The sequence below is a fragment of the Scardinius erythrophthalmus genome (assembly GCF_964197995.2).
Source record: "Scardinius erythrophthalmus genome assembly, chromosome: 9".
Taxonomy (NCBI): domain Eukaryota; kingdom Metazoa; phylum Chordata; class Actinopteri; order Cypriniformes; family Leuciscidae; genus Scardinius; species Scardinius erythrophthalmus.
Window position 1 is genome coordinate 48,216,453 of NC_138229.1, and position 20,388 is coordinate 48,236,840.

The 20,388-nt window shown below is 47.5% G+C and overlaps 1 protein-coding gene across 4 annotated transcripts in view; it reads left to right on the plus strand.

Moving 5' to 3' along the window:
- efcab14 (EF-hand calcium binding domain 14) overlaps nt 1-14,573 on the plus strand; it is a 21,511-nt gene extending 6,938 nt beyond the window's left edge. For 2 of the 4 annotated variants that reach the window (XM_081373666.1, XM_081373665.1), the window contains exons 2-9: nt 3,284-3,429; nt 3,869-3,967; nt 4,047-4,157; nt 4,482-4,529; nt 6,559-6,705; nt 11,011-11,059; nt 11,132-11,224; nt 13,750-14,573. In XM_081373666.1, coding sequence (XP_081229792.1) covers nt 3,284-3,429; nt 3,869-3,967; nt 4,047-4,157; nt 4,482-4,529; nt 6,559-6,705; nt 11,011-11,059; nt 11,132-11,224; nt 13,750-13,814 — 758 coding nt within the window. In that variant the 3' untranslated portion in view covers nt 13,815-14,573. Of the gene's footprint in view, nt 1-1,401; nt 1,505-3,283; nt 3,430-3,868; nt 3,968-4,046; nt 4,158-4,481; nt 4,530-6,558; nt 6,706-11,010; nt 11,060-11,131; nt 11,225-13,749 lie in introns of all 4 variants that reach the window. The other 2 variants (XM_081373667.1, XM_081373668.1) reach the window with 2 other exon arrangements.
- The last annotated feature ends 5,815 nt before the right edge of the window (nt 14,574-20,388 follow it).

Genomic DNA, 20,388 nt, shown 5'->3' on the forward strand with positions numbered 1-20,388 from the left:
CAACACACACTGAGTCTGAGTGAGTCTGACCGCACACACACACTGAGTCTGTGACCGCACAAACACACACTGAGTCTGAGTGAGTCTGACCGCACAACACACTGAGTCTGAAGTGAGTCTGAGTGAGTCTGAGTGAGTGAGTCTGAGTGAGTCTGACCGCACAACACACACTGAGTCTGAGTGAGTCTGACCGCACAACACACACTGAGTCTGAGTGAGTCTGACCGCACAACACACACTGAGTCTGAGTGAGTCTGAGTGAGTCTGACCGCACAACACACACTGAGTCTGAGTGAGTCTGACCGCACAACACACTGAGTCTGAGTGAGTCTGACCGCACAACACACACTGAGTCTGAGTGAGTCTGAGTGAGTCTGACCGCACAACACACACTGAGTCTGAGTGAGTCTGAGTGAGTCTGACCGCACAACACACACTGAGTCTGAGTGAGTCTGACCGCACAACACACACTGAGTCTGAGTGAGTCTGAGTGAGTCTGACCGCACAACACACACTGAGTCTGAGTGAGTCTGAGTGAGTCTGATCGCACAACACACACTGAGTCTGAGTGAGTCTGACCACACAACACACACTGAGTCTGAGTGAGTCTGACCGCACAACACACACTGAGTCTGAGTGAGTCTGAGTGAGTCTGAGTGAGTCTGAGTGAGTCTGAGTGAGTCTGAGTGAGTCTGAGTGAGTCTGAGTGAGTCTGACCGCACAACACACACTTGAGTCTGAGTGAGTCTGAGTGAGTCAAAACACACACTGAGTCTGAGTGAGTCTGAGTGAGTCTGACCGCACAACACACACTGAGTCTGAGTCTGAGTGAGTCTGACCGCACAACACACACTGAGTCTGAGTGAGTCTGAGTGAGTCTGACCGCACAACACACACTGAGTCTGAGTGAGTCTGACCACACAACACACACTGAGTCTGAGTGAGTCTGACCGCACAACACACACTGAGTCTGAGTGAGTCTGAGTGAGTCTGACCGCACAACACACAGTGAGTCTGAGTGAGTCTGACCGCACAACACACACCGAGTCTGAGTGAGTCTGACCGCACAACACACACTGAGTCTGAGTGAGTCTGACCGCACAACACACACTGAGTCTGAGTGAGTCTGAGTGAGTCTGACCGCACAACACACACTGAGTCTGACCGCACAACACACACTGAGTCTGAGTGAGTCTGACCGCACAACACACACTGAGTCTGAGTGAGTCTGACCGCACAACACACACTGAGTCTGAGTGAGTCTGACCGCACAACACACAGAGTCTGAGTGAGTCTGAGTGAGTCTGACCGCACAACACACACTGAGTCTGAGTGAGTCTGACCGCACAACACACACTGAGTCTGAGTGAGTCTGAGTGAGTCTGAGTGAGTCTGAGTGAGTCTGAGTGAGTCTGACCGCACAACACACACTGAGTCTGAGTGAGTCTGAGTGAGTCTGAGTGAGTCTGAGTGAGTCTGACCGCACAACACACACTGAGTCTGAGTGAGTCTGAGTGAGTCTGAGTGAGTCTGACCGCACAACACACAGTGAGTCTGAGTGAGTCTGACTTACCCCTTTTCCACCAAAAAAGAACTGGTTCGGAACTGGTGCTGGTTCAAAGTTGGTTCAACTTGCGAACCTTCTCAGAACCTGTTTGTTTTTCCACTGACTAGAGAGCCCAGCGAACGACGTCATCACTGTGTACGTTGCCATAGGCTACAAAGGGGGTCGTAAACCTGACGCGCAGCGCCACGTCTAGTAACGTTACATCTCTCACCTGAAAATCCGATAACATCAGCAATTTTCTGATTTCTATAAATGAATATTAAACTAAATGTATATTGCAGCACATGGTGAAGTCATACATTAACTACGATATGAGACACATACATGCAAATTTAATATAAAACTATGTAACGTCGGTTAAATGGCGCTCTGTTGCGCGGCAGGATTTTGAACACGGTCCTGAGCCGTTGCTGGGCGCCGCGGACAGACGCCAAACGACGCCGCCGGTGTGTGTACACTTCTAGAGAATAATGTGTTTGAATTTAAAAGACATGGTGCGGCGCTGAGCTGCGCGTCCAGTGTGCGACCCCCTTTAGCTTCCTTAGAAACGCTTGCGCCAAATTCAAACATAACAATTACAATGGCGGACTACACCGTCTTTCTGCAAATGTTTCTCCTTGCTTTGCGATCCTATATTGGGGTCAGAAGACGTTTAGAACACATTTGTGCTGATCGGACGGAGGATACATTCGAGAAGAAGTTCGACAATAACCCCGCCCCCAGCATGACGTGATTAAAGAACGGTTCTAGTCCAGCGAAGAGTTGGTGCCGCTCTGGAACCAATTTTCCTGGCCGAGAACCGGTTCTTTGGCTGTCGAAACTCAAAGAACTGGTTCGCGAGTAGGCACCGGCTCCGAACCGGCACCAGCACTGCCTTGGTGGAAAAGGGGTAAGTGAGTCTGAGTGAGTCTGAGTGAGTCTGAGTGAGTCTGAGTGAGTCTGAGTGAGTCTGAGTGAGTCTGAATGCCACACTGAGTCAGAATCCTTCACCCATGCTGAACCATTTATTCACTCACATTATTCCACAGAAATACAGCCTGCTCTTCATTATCATTAGGGTCTTTCGCACCGGAGGAACCGTTTCATAGTCATACTCCTACATCAGAGTCAGTCTACACCAGCGCTATAGGAACTACAGTGACGGTAGTGTTCTATGATTGGCTGAACACACGCGAAACACCAGCACACGCCATTATTAAAGAAGGCTGTGTAAACACACAGATTATAGCCTATATATTTACTCCAGAAGTTAACTCTACGAACATGTAAAACAGTGATAGATGAAGCTCTTAATCTTTACACTGAGGAGAACATCCAACGCAACTTTGAGGAGACAGAGAGAAACATGATCGTGTATTTCTGCTCAGCAACTCTGGACATCAAACACACGCCATACGCTAATCACTCTTCATCACTGTCTACTTTCTGTGTGTAACAGTTCTATATAATACCGTATGAGACAGGACTGTTAGACAGATCGTACACTAATGAACACGGCGAATGCGAGAGTTCAGAGTTCCTACCGGCGGTGCGAACGCAACCAGGAACACCTTCCTATGGGAACCGCTAGTCTAGTTCTCAGAACTATCCGGTGCGAAAGCCCCTGTTATCTCCATGCCGTCATTCGCTGGAATTCATATAGACAACACATGTTATAAGAAGCTTCTGCCAACGTTCCCCTGAAGTCATGCAAATGCTGTGTTTGATGTGTGTCAGTGGACAGCAGTCAGAAGCTGTCGTCACACGAGATCCTGCAGATCAGTGAAGAGCTGAAGGCCCAGCAGATGAAGCTGGAGGACACGGAGAGCGGAGAGAGAGGCCTGGCCAAGCTCTGGGCCAACCTGACCGACATCAGCCAGAAGGTGTGTGTGTGTGTGTGTGTGTGAGGGACGGGGTCAGAGGTGCTCATGATCATCTCTGACTCATGATGAAACTCCTCATGATCTCGTCTGCAAGCAGAGCTGGTTCAGCAGCAGTGTTAATGTGTGTGTGTGTGTGTGTGTGTGTGTGTGTGTGTGTGTGTGTGTGTGTGTGTGTGTGTGTGTGTGTGTGTGTGTGTGTGTGTGTGTGAGTGTGTGTGAGTGTGTGTGAGTGTGTGTGAGTGTGTGTGTGTGTGTGAGTGTGTGTGTGTGTGTGTGTGTGTGTGTGTGTGTGTGTGTGTGTGTGTGAGGGACGGGGTCAGAGGTGCTCATGATCATCTCTGACTCATGATGAAACTCCTCATGATCTCGTCTGCAAGCAGAGCTGGTTCAGCAGCAGTGTTAATGTGTGTGTGTGTGTGTGTGTGTGTGTCTCCTGCAGCTCAGCGCTCTGGATTCTGCTGTCAATCATCTGAAGGCCAACATCAAATCCTCCTCGGATCTGCTGGCTCTGCCCAGGAGTGTGGAGGAGCTGCAGAAGGTTCGCTGCTGTTTATCTCAGGGTGTGTGTGTGTGTGTGTGAGAGGAGACCTGATTCACAGCGGTGTGTGTGTGTGCAGAGCGTGGCCTCCATCGGCAGCACCGTCACCAGCCTCCAGCACGACGTCACCATGATACAGACTGTGCAGGACCAGAGAAGAGAAGCACAGGATCAGCCGAAGGACACAACGGTACGTGACGCACTCACACTCACACACACACACAAACACTAGATGCACACACACTCACACACTCACACACACACACACTAGATGTTTTCAGGAATCTGTGTTTATTCACTACAGTGGAAGTCATTGATCACAACACTGTGTGTTTCCCAGCATGCTCCAGAATGTGTGTGTTCTGTTGTGTTGAAGGACAGTGGTGCAGGTTTGAGCGACACAAGGGCGAGTGAAAGAGGACAGCAGGATCTCGAGCTCTCAGTATATGATGTGTTTGGCCAGATGTCAGTGGTTAGTGTGTTAACACCTTGTGTTTGATTTCTGACCTTATAGAACGGAGGGAAACCGGTAAACAACAGCAGCTGGACAGCACTGAAGCAGGTAACACACACACTCACACACTCAGACACACACACTTACACTTAATCATTTTTTTATTGATTTGGTTGCGAGTGCAGTGTGCTTGCAGATAGGCTCCACCTACAAGCTCTTCTGACTGGCTGTGATTGATTGAGAGGCTCCGCCCACACACTCTTCTGACTGGCTGTGATTTGTGATTGATTTGTCGTGTCTCGTAGTCTCGTCTGGACAGACAAATGATGTTTTATTAACCGTTCAGGAGGAACACGTTCAAATGATCTATCCAATCAGCACTATATGTATATATACACTGAACAACATTATAAACGCAACACTTTTGTTTTTGCCCCCATTTTTCATGAGCTGGACTCAAAGATCTAAGACTTTCTATGTACACAAAAGGCCTATTTCTCTCAAATATTGTTCACAAATCTGTCTAAATCTGTGTTAGTGAGCACTTCTCCTTTGCCGAGATAATCCATCCACCTCACAGGTGTGGCATATCAAGATGCTGATGAGACAGCATGATTATTGCACAGGTGTGCCTTAGGGCTGGCCACAATAAAAGGCCACTCTAAAATGTACAGTTTATCACACAGCACAATGCCACAGATGTCGCAAGTAGGGCTGTAGTCAAGACCACCTTTGTCGAGTCCAAGACCAGGACTAGTCGAGTCCAAGTCAAGACCGAGTCCAAAGAGGTTCGAGTCCGAGTCAAGACCGAGTCCAGGACAGGAAAAAAAAGTCTGCTAAAAAAATATAGGCTAGCCTATAGAAATTAAATCATTATGTAATAATGAATAATTTAAATTTTATTTAAAATAATTGACTAATTCAAAGAACAACAACAAAAAAAGAATTATATAGGCCTAAAGGAGCACACACATTCATTTCGATTGTCTGATCAGCCTTACATTCTGTTCCTGTCAATCATACACGCGATGTCAACCAATTAAACTGCATGAGGGAGGGCTGAGCCAACTCAGACACACACACACACACACACACAAGAGATGCGGATACACCGCGGATCAGGCGGATGACGTGAAGAAAAATAATATTTTAATTAAATTCGGGCGGGTGGCGGCTGAAGCAATCAGATGAAAAAAGTTTGCCACTAAGCAAACCTGCAAGTTATGAGCTGGGTTATTTTGTTTCGATATTAGCTATATTTTAAAACAGCCAGTCATTGGAGCCTACCACTCATGGAATAGGCAAAGAAAGAAAGGTAAGAAAAAAAGTCGGAAAACTTTGGCCATTGATTAGATGTGCAAGGCAAGCAAGCTAGTTTTCGGGGTGTTATGGACAATTAAAAATGTGAATATTCACGTTGCTCTAGCGGTGGACTTTCAGCGAGTTTATTTAAACATTTATTTTTTAAAGAGCCGTTTGTGAGTCAAAAGAGCCGGCTCTTTTCAGTGAGCTGAGTGAAACGAGCCGGGTCACGAAAAAGAGCCGAAATGCCCAAAGTTATTAGGTGGCCAGTGTTTCACTTTCCCTCCAATAATATTTTGTTTTAATATCACGGCGACGTATGTGTGATTACTGGGAACATAATAAAGAAACCTGGACTCGGTCAAGACCAAAAGCCATATTTGGCAAGACCAGTGGCCGAGACCGAGACAAGTCCGAGTCCGAATACCAGCGAGTCCGAGACCATAGAAAAGCGGTCTCGAGTCCGGACTCGAGTCCAAGACCAGACTTGAGTACTACAGCCCTAGTCGCAAGTTTTGAGGGAGTGTGCAATTGGCATGCTGATGCAGGAATGTCCACCAGAGCTGTTGCCCGTGAATTGAATGTTCATTTCTCTACCATAAGCGTTTACCAGAGGCGTTTCAGAGAATTTTAATTAGAGTGGCCTTTTATTGTGGCCAGCCTAAGGCACACCCGTGCACAAATCATGCGGTCTCATCAGCATCTTGATACGCCACACCTGTGAGGAGGATGAACTGCTTGTTGCTGGAGTCTGGTTAGGACGCGTGCGTGTCTGATACACATCAGGCCTGTGCTGGCATTCCCCATAATGCAGTGTGTGTGTGTGTGTGTGCAGGACGTGCAGTGTGTTCAGGACGGTGTGAGCGAGTTGAACAGCTCTCTGCTGCTCCATCAGTCCTGGTGCCGTGAGCAGATCCAGAGCGTCCACTTCATGCTGTCCAACCTGAGCCGTTGGGTGTCTGTGCTGGAGTCAGGAGACACGGTGAGAACACACACACACACACTCACACACACACACACAGACACACACACACTGTCCAACCTGAGCCGCTGGGTGTCTGTGCTGGAGTCAGGAGACACGGTGAGAACACACACACACACACACACACACACACACACACACACACACACACACACACACACACACACACACACACACACTGTCCAACCTGAGCCGCTGGGTGTCTGTGCTGGAGTCAGGAGACACGGTGAGATCACACACACACACACACACACACACACACACACTGTCCAACCTGAGCCGCTGGGTGTCTGCTGGAGTCAGGAGACACGGTGAGAACACACACACACACACACACTCACACACACACACACACACACACACACACACACACACACACACACACACACACACACACACACACACACACAGTCCAACCTGAGCCGCTGGGTGTCTGTGCTGGAGTCAGGAGACACGGTGAGAAAACACACACACACACACACACACACACACACACACACACACTGTCCAACCTGAGCCGCTGGGTGTCTGTGCTGGAGTCAGGAGACACGGTGAGAACACACACACACAGACTCACACACACACACACACACACACACACACACACACACTGTCCAACCTGAGCCGCTGGGTGTCTGTGCTGGAGTCAGGAGACACGGTGAGAACACACACACACACACACACACACACACACACACACACTGTCCAACCTGAGCCGCTGGGTGTCTGTGCTGGAGTCAGGAGACACGGTGAGAACACACACACACACACACACACACACACACACACACACACTGTCCAACCTGAGCCGCTGGGTGTCTGCTGGAGTCAGGAGACACGGTGAGAACACACACACACACACACACACACACACACACACACACACACACACTGTCCAACCTGAGCCGCTGGGTGTCTGTGCTGGAGTCAGGAGACACGGTGAGAACACACACACACACACACACACATACACACACTGTCCAACCTGAGCCGCTGGGTGTCTGCTGGAGTCAGGAGACACGGTGAGAACACACACACACACACACACACACACACACACACACACACTGTCCAACCTGAGCCGCTGGGTGTCTGCTGGAGTCAGGAGACACGGTGAGAACACACACACACACACACACACTGTCCAACCTGAGCCGCTGGGTGTCTGTGCTGGAGTCAGGAGACACGGTGAGAACACACACACACACACACACACACACACACACACACACTGTCCAACCTGAGCCGCTGGGTGTCTGCTGGAGTCAGGAGACACGGTGAGAACACACACACACACACACACACACTCACACACACACACACACACACACACACACACACTGTCCAACCTGAGCTGCTGGGTGTCTGTGCTGAGTCAGGAGACACGTTGAGAACACACACACACACACGGTGAGACTCCTCCCTGCGCTGCGGCTGTCAGTCATTCTCCTGTCAGCGTCACACAGCGCGTCTTGTTCAGTTACGACAGTCAAGTCATCTTCATTTATACAGCGCCTTTATGTAGATTATTCCACAGCAGCTTTACAGTGAGAACAGGAGATTACAGTAACAGAGATTACAGTAACAGAGATTACAGTGAGAACAGGAGATTACAGTAACAGAGATTACAGTAACAGAGATTACAGTGAGAACAGGAGATTACAGTAACAGAGATTACAGTAACAGAGATTACAGTGAGAACAGGAGATTACAGTAACAGAGATTACAGTAACAGAGATTACAGTGAGAACAGGAGATTACAGTAACAGAGATTACAGTAACAGAGATTACAGTAACAGAGATTACAGTGAGAACAGGAGATTACAGTAACAGAGATTACAGTAACAGAGATTACAGTGAGAACAGGAGATTACAGTAACAGAGATTACAGTAACAGAGATTACAGTGAGAACAGGAGATTACAGTAACAGAGATTACAGTAACAGAGATTACAGTAACAGAGATTACAGTGAGAACAGGAGATTACAGTAACAGAGATTACAGTAACAGATTACAGTAACAGAGATTACAGTAACAGAGATTACAGTAACAGAGATTACAGTGAGAACAGGAGATTACAGTAACAGAGATTACAGTAACAGAGATTACAGTGAGAACAGGAGATTACAGTAACAGAGATTACAGTAACAGAGATTACAGTGAGAACAGGAGATTACAGTAACAGAGATTACAGTAACAGAGATTACAGTGAGAACAGGAGATTACAGTAACAGAGATTACAGTAACAGAGATTACAGTGAGAACAGGAGATTACAGTAACAGAGATTACAGTAACAGAGATTACAGTGAGAACAGGAGATTACAGTAACAGAGATTACAGTAACAGAGATTACAGTGAGAACAGGAGATTACAGTAACAGAGATTACAGTAACAGAGATTACAGTGAGAACAGGAGATTACAGTAACAGAGATTACAGTAACAGAGATTACAGTGAGAACAGGAGATTACAGTAACAGAGATTACAGTAACAGAGATTACAGTAACAGAGATTACAGTAACAGAGATTACAGTAACAGAGATTACAGTGAGAACAGGAGATTACAGTAACAGAGATTACAGTAACAGAGATTACAGTAACAGAGATTACAGTAACAGAGATTACAGTAACAGAGATTACAGTGAGAACAGGAGATTACAGTAACAGAGATTACAGTAACAGAGATTACAGTGAGAACAGGAGATTACAGTAACAGAGATTACAGTAACAGAGATTACAGTGAGAACAGGAGATTACAGTAACAGAGATTACAGTAACAGAGATTACAGTAACAGAGATTACAGTGAGAACAGGAGATTACAGTAACAGAGATTACAGTAACAGAGATTACAGTGAGAACAGGAGATTACAGTAACAGAGATTACAGTAACAGAGATTACAGTGAGAACAGGAGATTACAGTAACAGAGATTACAGTAACAGAGATTACAGTGAGAACAGGAGATTACAGTAACAGAGATTACAGTAACAGAGATTACAGTGAGAACAGGAGATTACAGTAACAGAGATTACAGTAACAGAGATTACAGTGAGAACAGGAGATTACAGTAACAGAGTGTGTTTAGGCTTTACAGCAGCTCTACAATAAAGTTATTGTCCAGATAAAGTTAGTTAGATTCACTTCCGTCGCAGCGATCATCAGTGATTAACTTAGGGGCCGCTAACACGACACCGCTCTCACAGAAAACTCTTCAGTTCTTTCTGCGCAAACTTCAAAAACGCGGACCAGTGAGAACGCTGACGCCGCACACATGCGTATTACGAGATCAGTCTATAGGTGTGTGTGTTTGAATATATGTGTGTGCAGGCGTGTGGTCCTTCCCTACAGATCAACCCTCAACAAACCACTGTCTGGCCTTAATTTATAATACAGAATTTATATCGCTTCCACGTGTCCACGCGACCCATGATCAAACTCTCCAAGACGAGTCAGTGTTTCTATTATTATACATGAGTCTATGGTCTCGCATAAAACAGCTTTACCTGTACCTTATCCATGTGACTTTCTCCCGGGTGTCTGTTAGATCACAGCACTGGAGTAGAGCCCTATGATCTTCACACACACACACACACTGACATTTTATTCTGTTAAAAGAAAAGGCTGAGTAAACTATAGCATAGATACACTACGCATCAGCATATCCTCCCTTTGAGCTGCCGCTGTGACTGGTGTTGCTTCACGCTCGCGATGCGCATTAGCGCTGTGGCTAGTCATCACCATGACCCAACCGACATGCATCAGCTTATACCAACAGTACTAGTTTGGGTTAAACCAAGCAGGAATAGCTCTTTAAGGTCACCACTTTACACCGTGAAGAGTGGCAACACTCATCATACAACTTCAGGATTTTAAGTGTATTGTTTGGTTTTCTGACAATGTAGATGTTCATATCACTGAGGACATTATCATTGATATAATAGTTTTGATAGTATGTCATTTTTTAGATTCAGAAAATATATCAATATAATATTACTGTAGAAATGTAGCAAACTGATATCTTATTCGATGTTGTATTATGTTTGTTGTATTTAAGTTGAACAGTTTTGAAAAGAGCATGCAAGTATAGACAGGGCCTAAAGTTAACACTTGCCAAGTGCCAAATGCGAGTAAATATGTGTTTTAAACTACCAAAACTCTTTCATGCGTGTCTCAACTCAGGTCATTCTCCCAGGACAGTAGCAAAGGCTTCTTCATCAAACACACGTGTCACTGATAGCAGGAGCGTTTACACTCACTGTGTTCTCTCTCTCTCTCTCTCTCTCTCTCTCTCTCTCTCTCTCTCAGCAGTCGACAGCACCGGCCGCCCGTCAGCTCCAGAGCACCGCAGACGCAGGTGTGTACCGCTCACACACACTCACACACGCTGACGCACACACAGACCCCATCACAAGTGTGTGTGTTTCAGGTTCCCCCCCGCCCCGCCGGCCCAGGGCTCTGTCCCCCAGGCGGCTCAGGAGAGGACCGGGCTCCAGCAGGACCGCGGCGCTCCCCCTGACAGGTGCCCAGTGTCTGTCCTGCTCCTGTTGCCATAGTAACTGCGTCACATGTCACTTCACACTCCACCGAAGGAGTGACACTGCGTCAAATATATCAAGCTCATCAAGCTTACAGATACCAGGGTTCATACGCTCATGACGTGCGTGTGTGTGTGTGTGTGTGTGTGTGTGGCGGCAGTGGCTCATGTAGGTTGTCTACAAACCGAAAGGTTGGTGGTTCCATCCCCGGTTCCACTCCTCACAGGAGCATAGTCTGGGGGTTGCCTGTGTTTCTCCTCACCACTCCTCATGTCATGCTCCTCAGTCCTCCGGCTTCCTGTGCTGTCTACCCCTTGGCATATTGTATGTGTGTTTTGTGTTTGTTTGGACAGGTTGATGGCTAATTTCGCTGGTACTTGTGACTAAGTGACAATAAAGGCTACTACTACCTGACCAAGTGTCGAGGTGTCCATGAGCAAGACAGCTAACCCCAGCTGCTCCCGACACACACACTCTCACACACACTCTCACACACAGACAGACACACACACACTCTCACACACACTCTCACACACAGACAGACACACACACACACTCTCTCACACACCTAACCCTAGCTGCTCCCGACGGGCTGGATGGCGCCTTGCATGGCTGACTCCGTCGTCGGTGTGTGAGTGAGTGAATGGGTGAATGTGAGGCTATGTAAAGCGCTTTGGTGGCCATAGATCTGTGAAAGCGCTATATAAATGCAGTCCATTTACCATGAAAAAAAACATTTACAATTTTTAAAATGGAAATTTTCAGGCCTGGAAAAGTAAAAAAAAAAAAAAAAAAAACCCAGAAAGAAATTCAAATTGGTTTAAAATCCCCCTGTAGTCAATCATTTCATCCCTTAAAACTCATCTTTGATCACCAAAGAGCACACACACACACACACCCACACACACACCCAGGTTCCTAACCGACGACGAAGACTTAACAGAGCAGCCATCAAGTGTTAGACAGTATTCTAGGTTATTATGTGAGGACGTTTTTTGTCCAATAATTAGAAACTCTGTTTTTTCAGAATTTAGAAGTAGGAAATTACTAGTCATCCAGTTTATTATATCAGCTATGCATTCCATTAATTTTGTGAATTGATAAGTTTCGTTAGGTTTTGAAGAAATATAGAGCTGAGTATCATCGGCATAACAGTGAAAGCTAATGCCATGTTTCCTAATGATATCTCCTAAGGGTAGCATGTACAGAGTGAACAGCAGCAGTCCTAGTACTGAGCCTTGTGGTACGCCATACTTAACCTGTGATCAATGAGACATCTGACCGTTATCAGTTTGTAGCAGTAAATGAAGAGATAAGTATGATTTAAACCATGGAAGTGCAATTCCACTAATGCCAACATAATTTGAGTCTATTTAAAAGAATGTTGTGGTCGATGGTGTCAAATGCAGCACTAAGATCGAGTAACACTAATAGAGAGACACAACCACGATCGGATGATAAGAGCAAATCATTTGTGACTCTAACGAGAGCTGTTTCGGTACTATGGTACGGTCTAAATCCTGACTGGAAATCCTCACAGATATCATTTCTTTCAAGAAAGGAACACAGTTGTGAGGATACTGCCTTTTCTAATATCTTTGACAGAAAAGGTAGATTCGAGATCGGCCTGTAATTGACTAATTCTGATGGATCAAGTTGCGTTTTTTTAACAAGCGGTTTAATCAAAGCCAGCTTAAAGTTTTTTGGTACGTATCCTAGAGACAAAGACGAATTAATGATATTAAGAAGAGGATCTATGACCTCTGGAAGTATTTCTTTCAGTAGCTTAGTCGGTATAGGGTCTAACATACATGTTGTAGATTTAGATGATTTAACGAGTTTAGTAAATTCTTCCTCTCCTATAGCAACGAATGAATCAAATTTTCCCTCAGGGAGACTACAATGCACTGCCTGATGCGATACTGTAGTAGACGGTTGCATAGTTATAATTTTGTCCCTGATATTATCAATCTTATAAGTGAAGAAGTTCATAAAGTCATTACTGCTGTGTTGCTTGGAAACTTCGGTGCTTGAAGCTTTATTTTTCGTTAGTTTAGCCACCGTTTCAAATAAATACCTAGGATTATGTTTATTTTCTTCTAATAGGGTTGAAAAATAAGCAGATCTAGCAGCTTTTAAAGCCTCTCTGTAAGTAATTGAGCTCTCCTTCCATGAAATGCGAAATACCTCTAGTTTTGTTTTCTTCCAGTTGCGCTCCATCTCTCTGGCTGCTTCACATCTATGTACACTTTAATGCACTTAACTGAAACCATTTAACTTTATATAAAAAAAAATTATATCATTATCGAAAAAGGTACAACGTTTTATTGGTAAAACTGTGTATGAACCCTGATATATATTTGCTTTGCAACCTCTCATGGTCCTCCTCTGAACATATGGATGGCCATGAGAAAGTGTTTGTCATTTTATATATATATATTTATTTGCCATTCATATTCTGCTGTAAGCCGTAGACTCCCCTGCTAACGAGTGCTTGTGCCGTCTGCAGGCCCGCCGGAGGTCAGAGGTCAGCCGCCAGCGAGGGCCCCCCCCACTGAGCCCAGACTGGTGTGACTGACAGCAGAGAGGAGTGAGTGTGTCAGTGTGAGGACGGCTGGTGTTGGCTGAGCTGCTGATGTACAGGACTCGAGTGCATCACTGTCAGACATCCAGAGGAAGAGGCGCTGATGAGGAGCTTCCCGTGCTCCTGCTGACTGGACGAGACTCACTCTTATACTCGACACGTGTCTGTGTGAACCCAGGGCAGAGGAAGAGCGTTCTAAACTACATCACTGTCACATTAGCAATACTATGATCATGTGATCGCTTCTAGGGGATGTAATCAGATATTTATGATAATATAATGCAATGCACTCGCTACTCGTCTTCAGATGTAGGTTTTAATTTAACGTTAATTCAGCACTGTGTGTGTGTGTCTCTTCTGGTTTCTCCTTTACTGTGTGTGTGTCTCTTTCTCTGGTTTCTCCTGCACTGAGTGTGTGTGTGTCTGAGTGGGAGTGTGTGTCTCTTTCTCTGGTTTCTCCTGCACTGAGTGTGTGTGTGTGTGTGTGTGTGTCTGAGTGGGAGTGTGTGTCTCTTTCTCTGGATTCTCCTTTACTGAGTGAGTGTGTGTGTGTCTGCAGACTGAAGGCCTTGCAGACACTGCTCTAGTTCTGTTCTTCTTCTGCAGACTCTTGAAGATAATGTCTCAGACTCTGCTCTATAACCCAGATGAAGTGTAAATACTGTAGAGTAATGAAGCAGGAGAGCTGTGATGATGAAGCAGTGCATGTTCTCTGTGATGTAACCTGAATAAAGGCTGATTTTACTGAAGCGTGTGTGTCGGTCTCAGAAGGAGCTCGTGGAGATCTCGAGAGATTGTGTTCGTAACGTTGAGAAATGTTAATCATGCAATTCCATACCTTCTCTATCATCTAAATAAAACACTTCTCCTTTAACTGTGCTACACCGTGTCCTAACTACACGCCGCGACACGCGATAAAAGCTGCTTCTCCACGTGACTCAAAGTCTATTCTAGGAACGGTTTCTATTTTTCTGCTGCATCGCGCTGAAATAACAAACACAAAGTGTGGCGATGATGATCTCAGGTGCTGTTTATGAGCTTTAGTTAATGTTAAAAGCGTGTCATGTGACTCTGAATATCATCTCGTGCTCCAGCTTTGAGCTGTAAAAGCAACAGAGGATAATTCACCTCGGATCTTCAAATTAAACAAATGGAAACAAGAACGTTCAAACTGTGAACAAACAAGTGTATTCTTTGACAAAGATTGTTTCAGTAACTCAGCCTATGTGTTTTTAAATAGTGCAATATTTTTGAATTTGATTATGCAGCGACTCATCCATATTCTTGCGAGTGCCGTCGAGATCATAGACTGTAAAAAAAGATGGTATAAAAAGGTCGAGATTACTCTCTGGTGCCGCGAGACTCCGCCCACACGCTGTTCTGATTGGCTGTGATTATTGATTGACGTTGTGGCGTCTCACAGTCGCGTCTAGTGTGGACAGACACACTGCCTGTCGCTTATCGCGTGCAGTGAGGACACGGTGTTGGCCTACACTGGGTGGGTCACAGCACACACACACTGCTGGCCTCCTGTTAGCTTCACTGCTGCTATTGCTCTCCTCGCTTCAGATAAAAGTCTCTGCTAAATCATTAAAGGAGATGTCAATCACGGTTCCGGCATCAGCCGCACTGCTTTAGGGGTTGCACATGGGAGGAACACACAGTTAAATCTGAGAAATGTGAAGTTTCCACTTTTGCCGTGTGTCTTTGATGAAGAGAAGTGGTTAGGTGACGGAGAAAACCCTGATTACTGAAAACAATAGGTTACTGTCGTAACCCCGGTTCTCTGAAACATCGAGTGGAGAGATCCACCTATGGGAAGGGCATCCGTACCTGACCTCTGCAGAAGCATCCAATTGCACCAAGTCTGGCTAGACAGACAGAAGCGCGCAGCCAATGCCAGGTGAGGCCACACCCCCTTACCTAAGGCATATAACTTATCCGCGTGCTGCTATTCCTCAGTAAGTATATTCGCTTCTCGTGTTCCACTCGATGTTTCAGAGAACCGGGGTTACGACCGTAACCTATTGTTCTCTTTCATCATCTCGTTTCGCGATCCACCTATGGGAGACATGGACAGCTCCCCGATTGCCCAATACACTCACAGTGAGGTTCTGAAGGCCAGAGAAGGACGGTCACCTCAGAGAGGCGGTGCCTGACACGTCCCACAAACATGACCCGCAAGGGTGACGCCACGCTAAACTGCTGTGGACAAGCAGGGCATGAAACATGTATGAGACACATACATGATAATGGCCCCCGCACCACCAATGCACATAGCTAAACCTAAGAAGGAATGCAAATGCTTGGTGACAGGAATGAACATGGCCAGCCGGCCTATTCACTCCTCGTTGGTTAACCCCACGGGGCTATGGGAAAGGGCTAAGAGGACCCTACCCCTAGGACTGAGTGTGCCACCGAGGTTCTGGTGACATCCAACCGGTAGTAACGCTCAAAGGTATGAGGAGAGGCCAAGCTGACAGTGGAGCAGATGTCCTGCAGTGGCACTCCCCTGAACAAAGCCAAAGAGGCGGCTAAGCCCCTTGTGGAATGAGTTCTGATGCCCCCTGGGGGCTGCACTCCCTTTGCTTCATAAGCCATAGTATAGCGTCCACAAGCCAATGTGAGAGGCATTGCTTTGAAATGGGACTCCCCTTGTGCGGGGGGGGGGACCCTTGAAACAAAGAGCTGGTCGCTCTTGCGGAAAGCACTGGTCCTGGTCATATATGCTTGCAGAGCACGGACGGGACACAGAGCATTCAGCCTCTGATCCTCCGAGGAGGCAAAGGGTGGAGGGTGAAAAGCGGATAGCTCCAAAACCTCCGAAGTGAACGCAGGGAAGCATTTTGGCATGAAGGCCGGGTTAGGCTTAAGGGAAACCCTATCTCCACTTAGGGAGAATTTGGCGCACGAGGGGTGAACCGAGAGTGCATGTAGCTCACTGACCCGTTTAGCAGATGCCAAGGCCGAGAGCAAAGCTGTCTTGAGGGACAGCAGCTTAAGGGAAATACTCCCCAGAGGCTCAAAAGATACAGAGACTGCGCTTCCAGCACCATGTAGAGGTCCCACTCTGGAACAGATCTCCTGATGACCGGCACAGAGCGGCGTGCACCCTTCATAAAACTGCGGGTTAGAGGGTGTGACGGTGGAGCCCTCAAAACCCACATGAAAGACTGAAATAGCAGCCAGGTAGACCTTAATGGTGGAAAAGGACCTGCCTCTTTCCATGAGGTCTTGCAGGAAACACAAAATATCAGGCACCGAGCACTGATAAGATGTGAGACCGCGCCCATCACACCACCCTTTGAACACTTGCCACTTACAGCCGTCATTCTGAGTAGTGGCGATTACACGCGGCGGGAGCCCCAGTGCATTTAGGTTCGTCCTCTCACGGGCCAGGCCCAGAGAGCCACCCTGTCCGGATGGGGGGGGTAAATCTCCCCTTTGGCTTGGGACAGTATGTCCGTGCGAGGGGGGAGGCGCCATGGCTCGGCGTATAACAGAGGGATTATCTCTGCCAGCCACGGGGCTTTGGGCCACCTGGGTGCTATTAGAATGAGAGACAGGCCGTGCTCTCTCACCCTGGCCAGTGTGAAATTATCAGGCACAGGGGAGGTAAAGCCTACAGCAGCACTTTGGGCCATGGGTGGGCCAGTGCGTCTGCCCCGAGGGGCGCGTCCACGTCCTTTAGCGAGAAGAACATAGGACAATGGTGGTTTTCGCGCGAGGCGAAAAGATCTACGGCTGCCTGTCCAAATCTCATCCATAACATCTTCACTATCTGTGGGTGAAGACGACAATCCCCGTAGATTGGGTTTCCCCTCGATAGCAGATCCGGCGCCTCTGTTCAGAATGCCCAGAACATGAGTCACGCGTAATGACAGAAAAAAACCGTCTGCTCCACACCAACAGCCTGTAAGCTAGAGCGTGGAGTTTCGACGAGCACATGCCGCCCTGACGGTTGATATAAGCCACTGCCGTGGTATTATCGTACCGTACTAGAACGGGATGTCCCTGCAGGCGAGGCAGAAAATGATTCAGAGCTTTCCAAATGGTAAAAGCTCTAGATAGTTAATGTGCGCTGAACGTAGTCTGCTCAGCCACAGACCGTTCACCATTCTGCCTTCCTGGGTGGTTCCCCAGCCTGTTAAGGACGCATCTGTCGTCACAACTTTCCGCATCGTAACCGTCCCGAGGGGGGTTCCCCGTGCATAGAAGTTCTCGCTCTCCCAATGGCGCAGGGCCGCCGAGCAGGCGCACGTCACCGTTACAGAGCGGCAGAGATCGCGAATCGGGCTGAAATGTAGTGACAAAACCCCTTTCATGAACGCTCTCATTCTCAGGAGACCCACTGGCACAACTTGGATAGATGAAGCCATGAGACCCTGCAGCCTGAGGCATGTGCGATATTGTACTCTCGCCCCTTCTCTGAACTGAGACAGACAGTCCATCAGAGAGTGAACGTGCTCTTGAGAGAGACGCGCTCGCATGGAGACTGAGTTCAATTCCAAGCCCAGGAAAATGACATTCTGACTGGGAGTCAGATTGCTTTTGCTCGCATTCACCTTGAACTCGAGCGATGTGATGTGCGCGAGCACCCGGCCAGTGACCAGCGACACCTCCTTTGATTTGGCTATGATGAGCCAATCGTCTATGTAAGTACGAATTATCAGCCCTGATAGTCTCAGGGGCGCCACGCCCGCCTCCGCACACAGAAAGTTCGGGGACTCAAATTGCGCCCGAACGGAAGAACTGTGAATTCGTAACAAATGCCTTGGTAGGCGAAACGAAGATATTTCCTGTGTGGAGGGTAGATGCTTATGTGAAAGAAAGCATCTTTCAGATCGACTGATGTGAACCAGTCGTTCTGCTTTATGGCACGGGCAAGAGATCCTTGTGTCACATTCTGAAATTGTATTTCCTCAAATGTTTGTTCAACACTCGAAGGTCCAATATAGGGCGGGGGGCGCCACGCCTTTTGGATAATGAAAATACCAGGAATAAAAACCATGGTTTATCAGATTGGGTGGCACCATCTGAATCGCTCCCTTGTTTAGGAGGAAATTTCCTCTTTCAGAATGTGTGAGGCGTTTTCTTCTGAGTGAGAAGAGAGAACGCTGTTGAAATGCGGAGGTTTTATTGCAAACTGCAGCCTGTAACCCTGGGTTATGGTACGCAGAACCCACTCGGGCGCTGAAACGGCTTGCCAAGCCGCTTCGTGACTCGCGAGCGCCCCCACTCGGGCCGGAGCGGGACTGTATGGGCCCAGCTGGTTCATTTGTGATGCAAAGGCGCCATCTAGTGGGCACACTAGAGGCGACATGCAGGGGTTCGGAGGGATTTCCTCTCTCTGCAAGTGAGAAGTTTTCTCTGCGGATAGAGGTCTTCTTTCCAAAACGTATTCATTTGATTCGTAACTTTGTGTGTTTTGTGACAGAGTGAGGGGAACATAGTGTGGTGTCCACTGTGCTAAACTTTCCCTCACCAAGTGCCCCCTGATTTTTAAGTGGGGGAGAAACACACATCTCCTGAACACATGAACTGGGCAGTCTCAAGTGCAGGCAGAAAAATAATATCCACGGAGAGAGATACTCTCTCTGTAACGGATTTATTTAATTTGTTTGTTTTAAAGTGTTATTTAGTTATGTGTGTGTTTTGTGTTGGGGAACACAGGGGCCGAAGCCTTCCACACACAACGTCCACTAAAAACACATGAGCTGGGCAGCCACAACTGAGCTGTGTGAGCCCAGCTGGTTGATTTGTGAGGCAATGGCGCCCTCTTGTGGACAGACTCAGGGCGACATGCATGGGATCAGAGAGATTTGCTCTCTATGTTGGCAGATATATAAATTTGCACGAATTCATCTGATTCGTTTGTTAAATGTGTTGTTTAGTGATGTGTGTGTTTTGTGTTGGGAAAACACTGGGGCCGAAGCCTTTAATAACTGGGTGAGGGGAACCAAGTGCGTGCGGTGTGGTAACACTGCTTATGTACTTTTCCTCACGACAACGTCCACTAAACACACGGGCTGGGCAGCCACGAGACGGGATTAACCGACCGTCCACGGGAGACCCTGTGTCTTTTGGACAGGGGTTCCGGGACCGGGAGAGAATCCGGAAGGCTCGTGGCCCGTGAAAGCGGGCTCGATACTCCCAACGGTCGAACAACAGGCAGGCCGCTTGCGTTCGGGGCCGCCTTCCTAGGAAGGCATAAATTGAAAGCCTCAACACATAATCGTAACACATCAAGGCCTGTGAGACCGTGTTAACAGTCTAGCGGGACGCTCCAGCCGTGCTTATGAGCTTCGTGAGCGCTGGAAAAAACGTTTTTAAGAGTTGTTTCCTCCTGTGGAGCTGGCCACACAATGTTGAGACGAACGGCCGCTCGCTCACAAACTTTCAGGAGGATGGACTGAGGCAAAGCCGCGTGAGCGCTAGCCTAGGGAACGCTAAAAGGACCGCGTCATCCCCGTCGCCGGAACCGGCCGGTTCGTCAACGAGAGTGAGGTTTTCCCGCGAAGATGTCCTCTTCAGGGAATGCGGATTGGGCTGATGTCAGCTCAA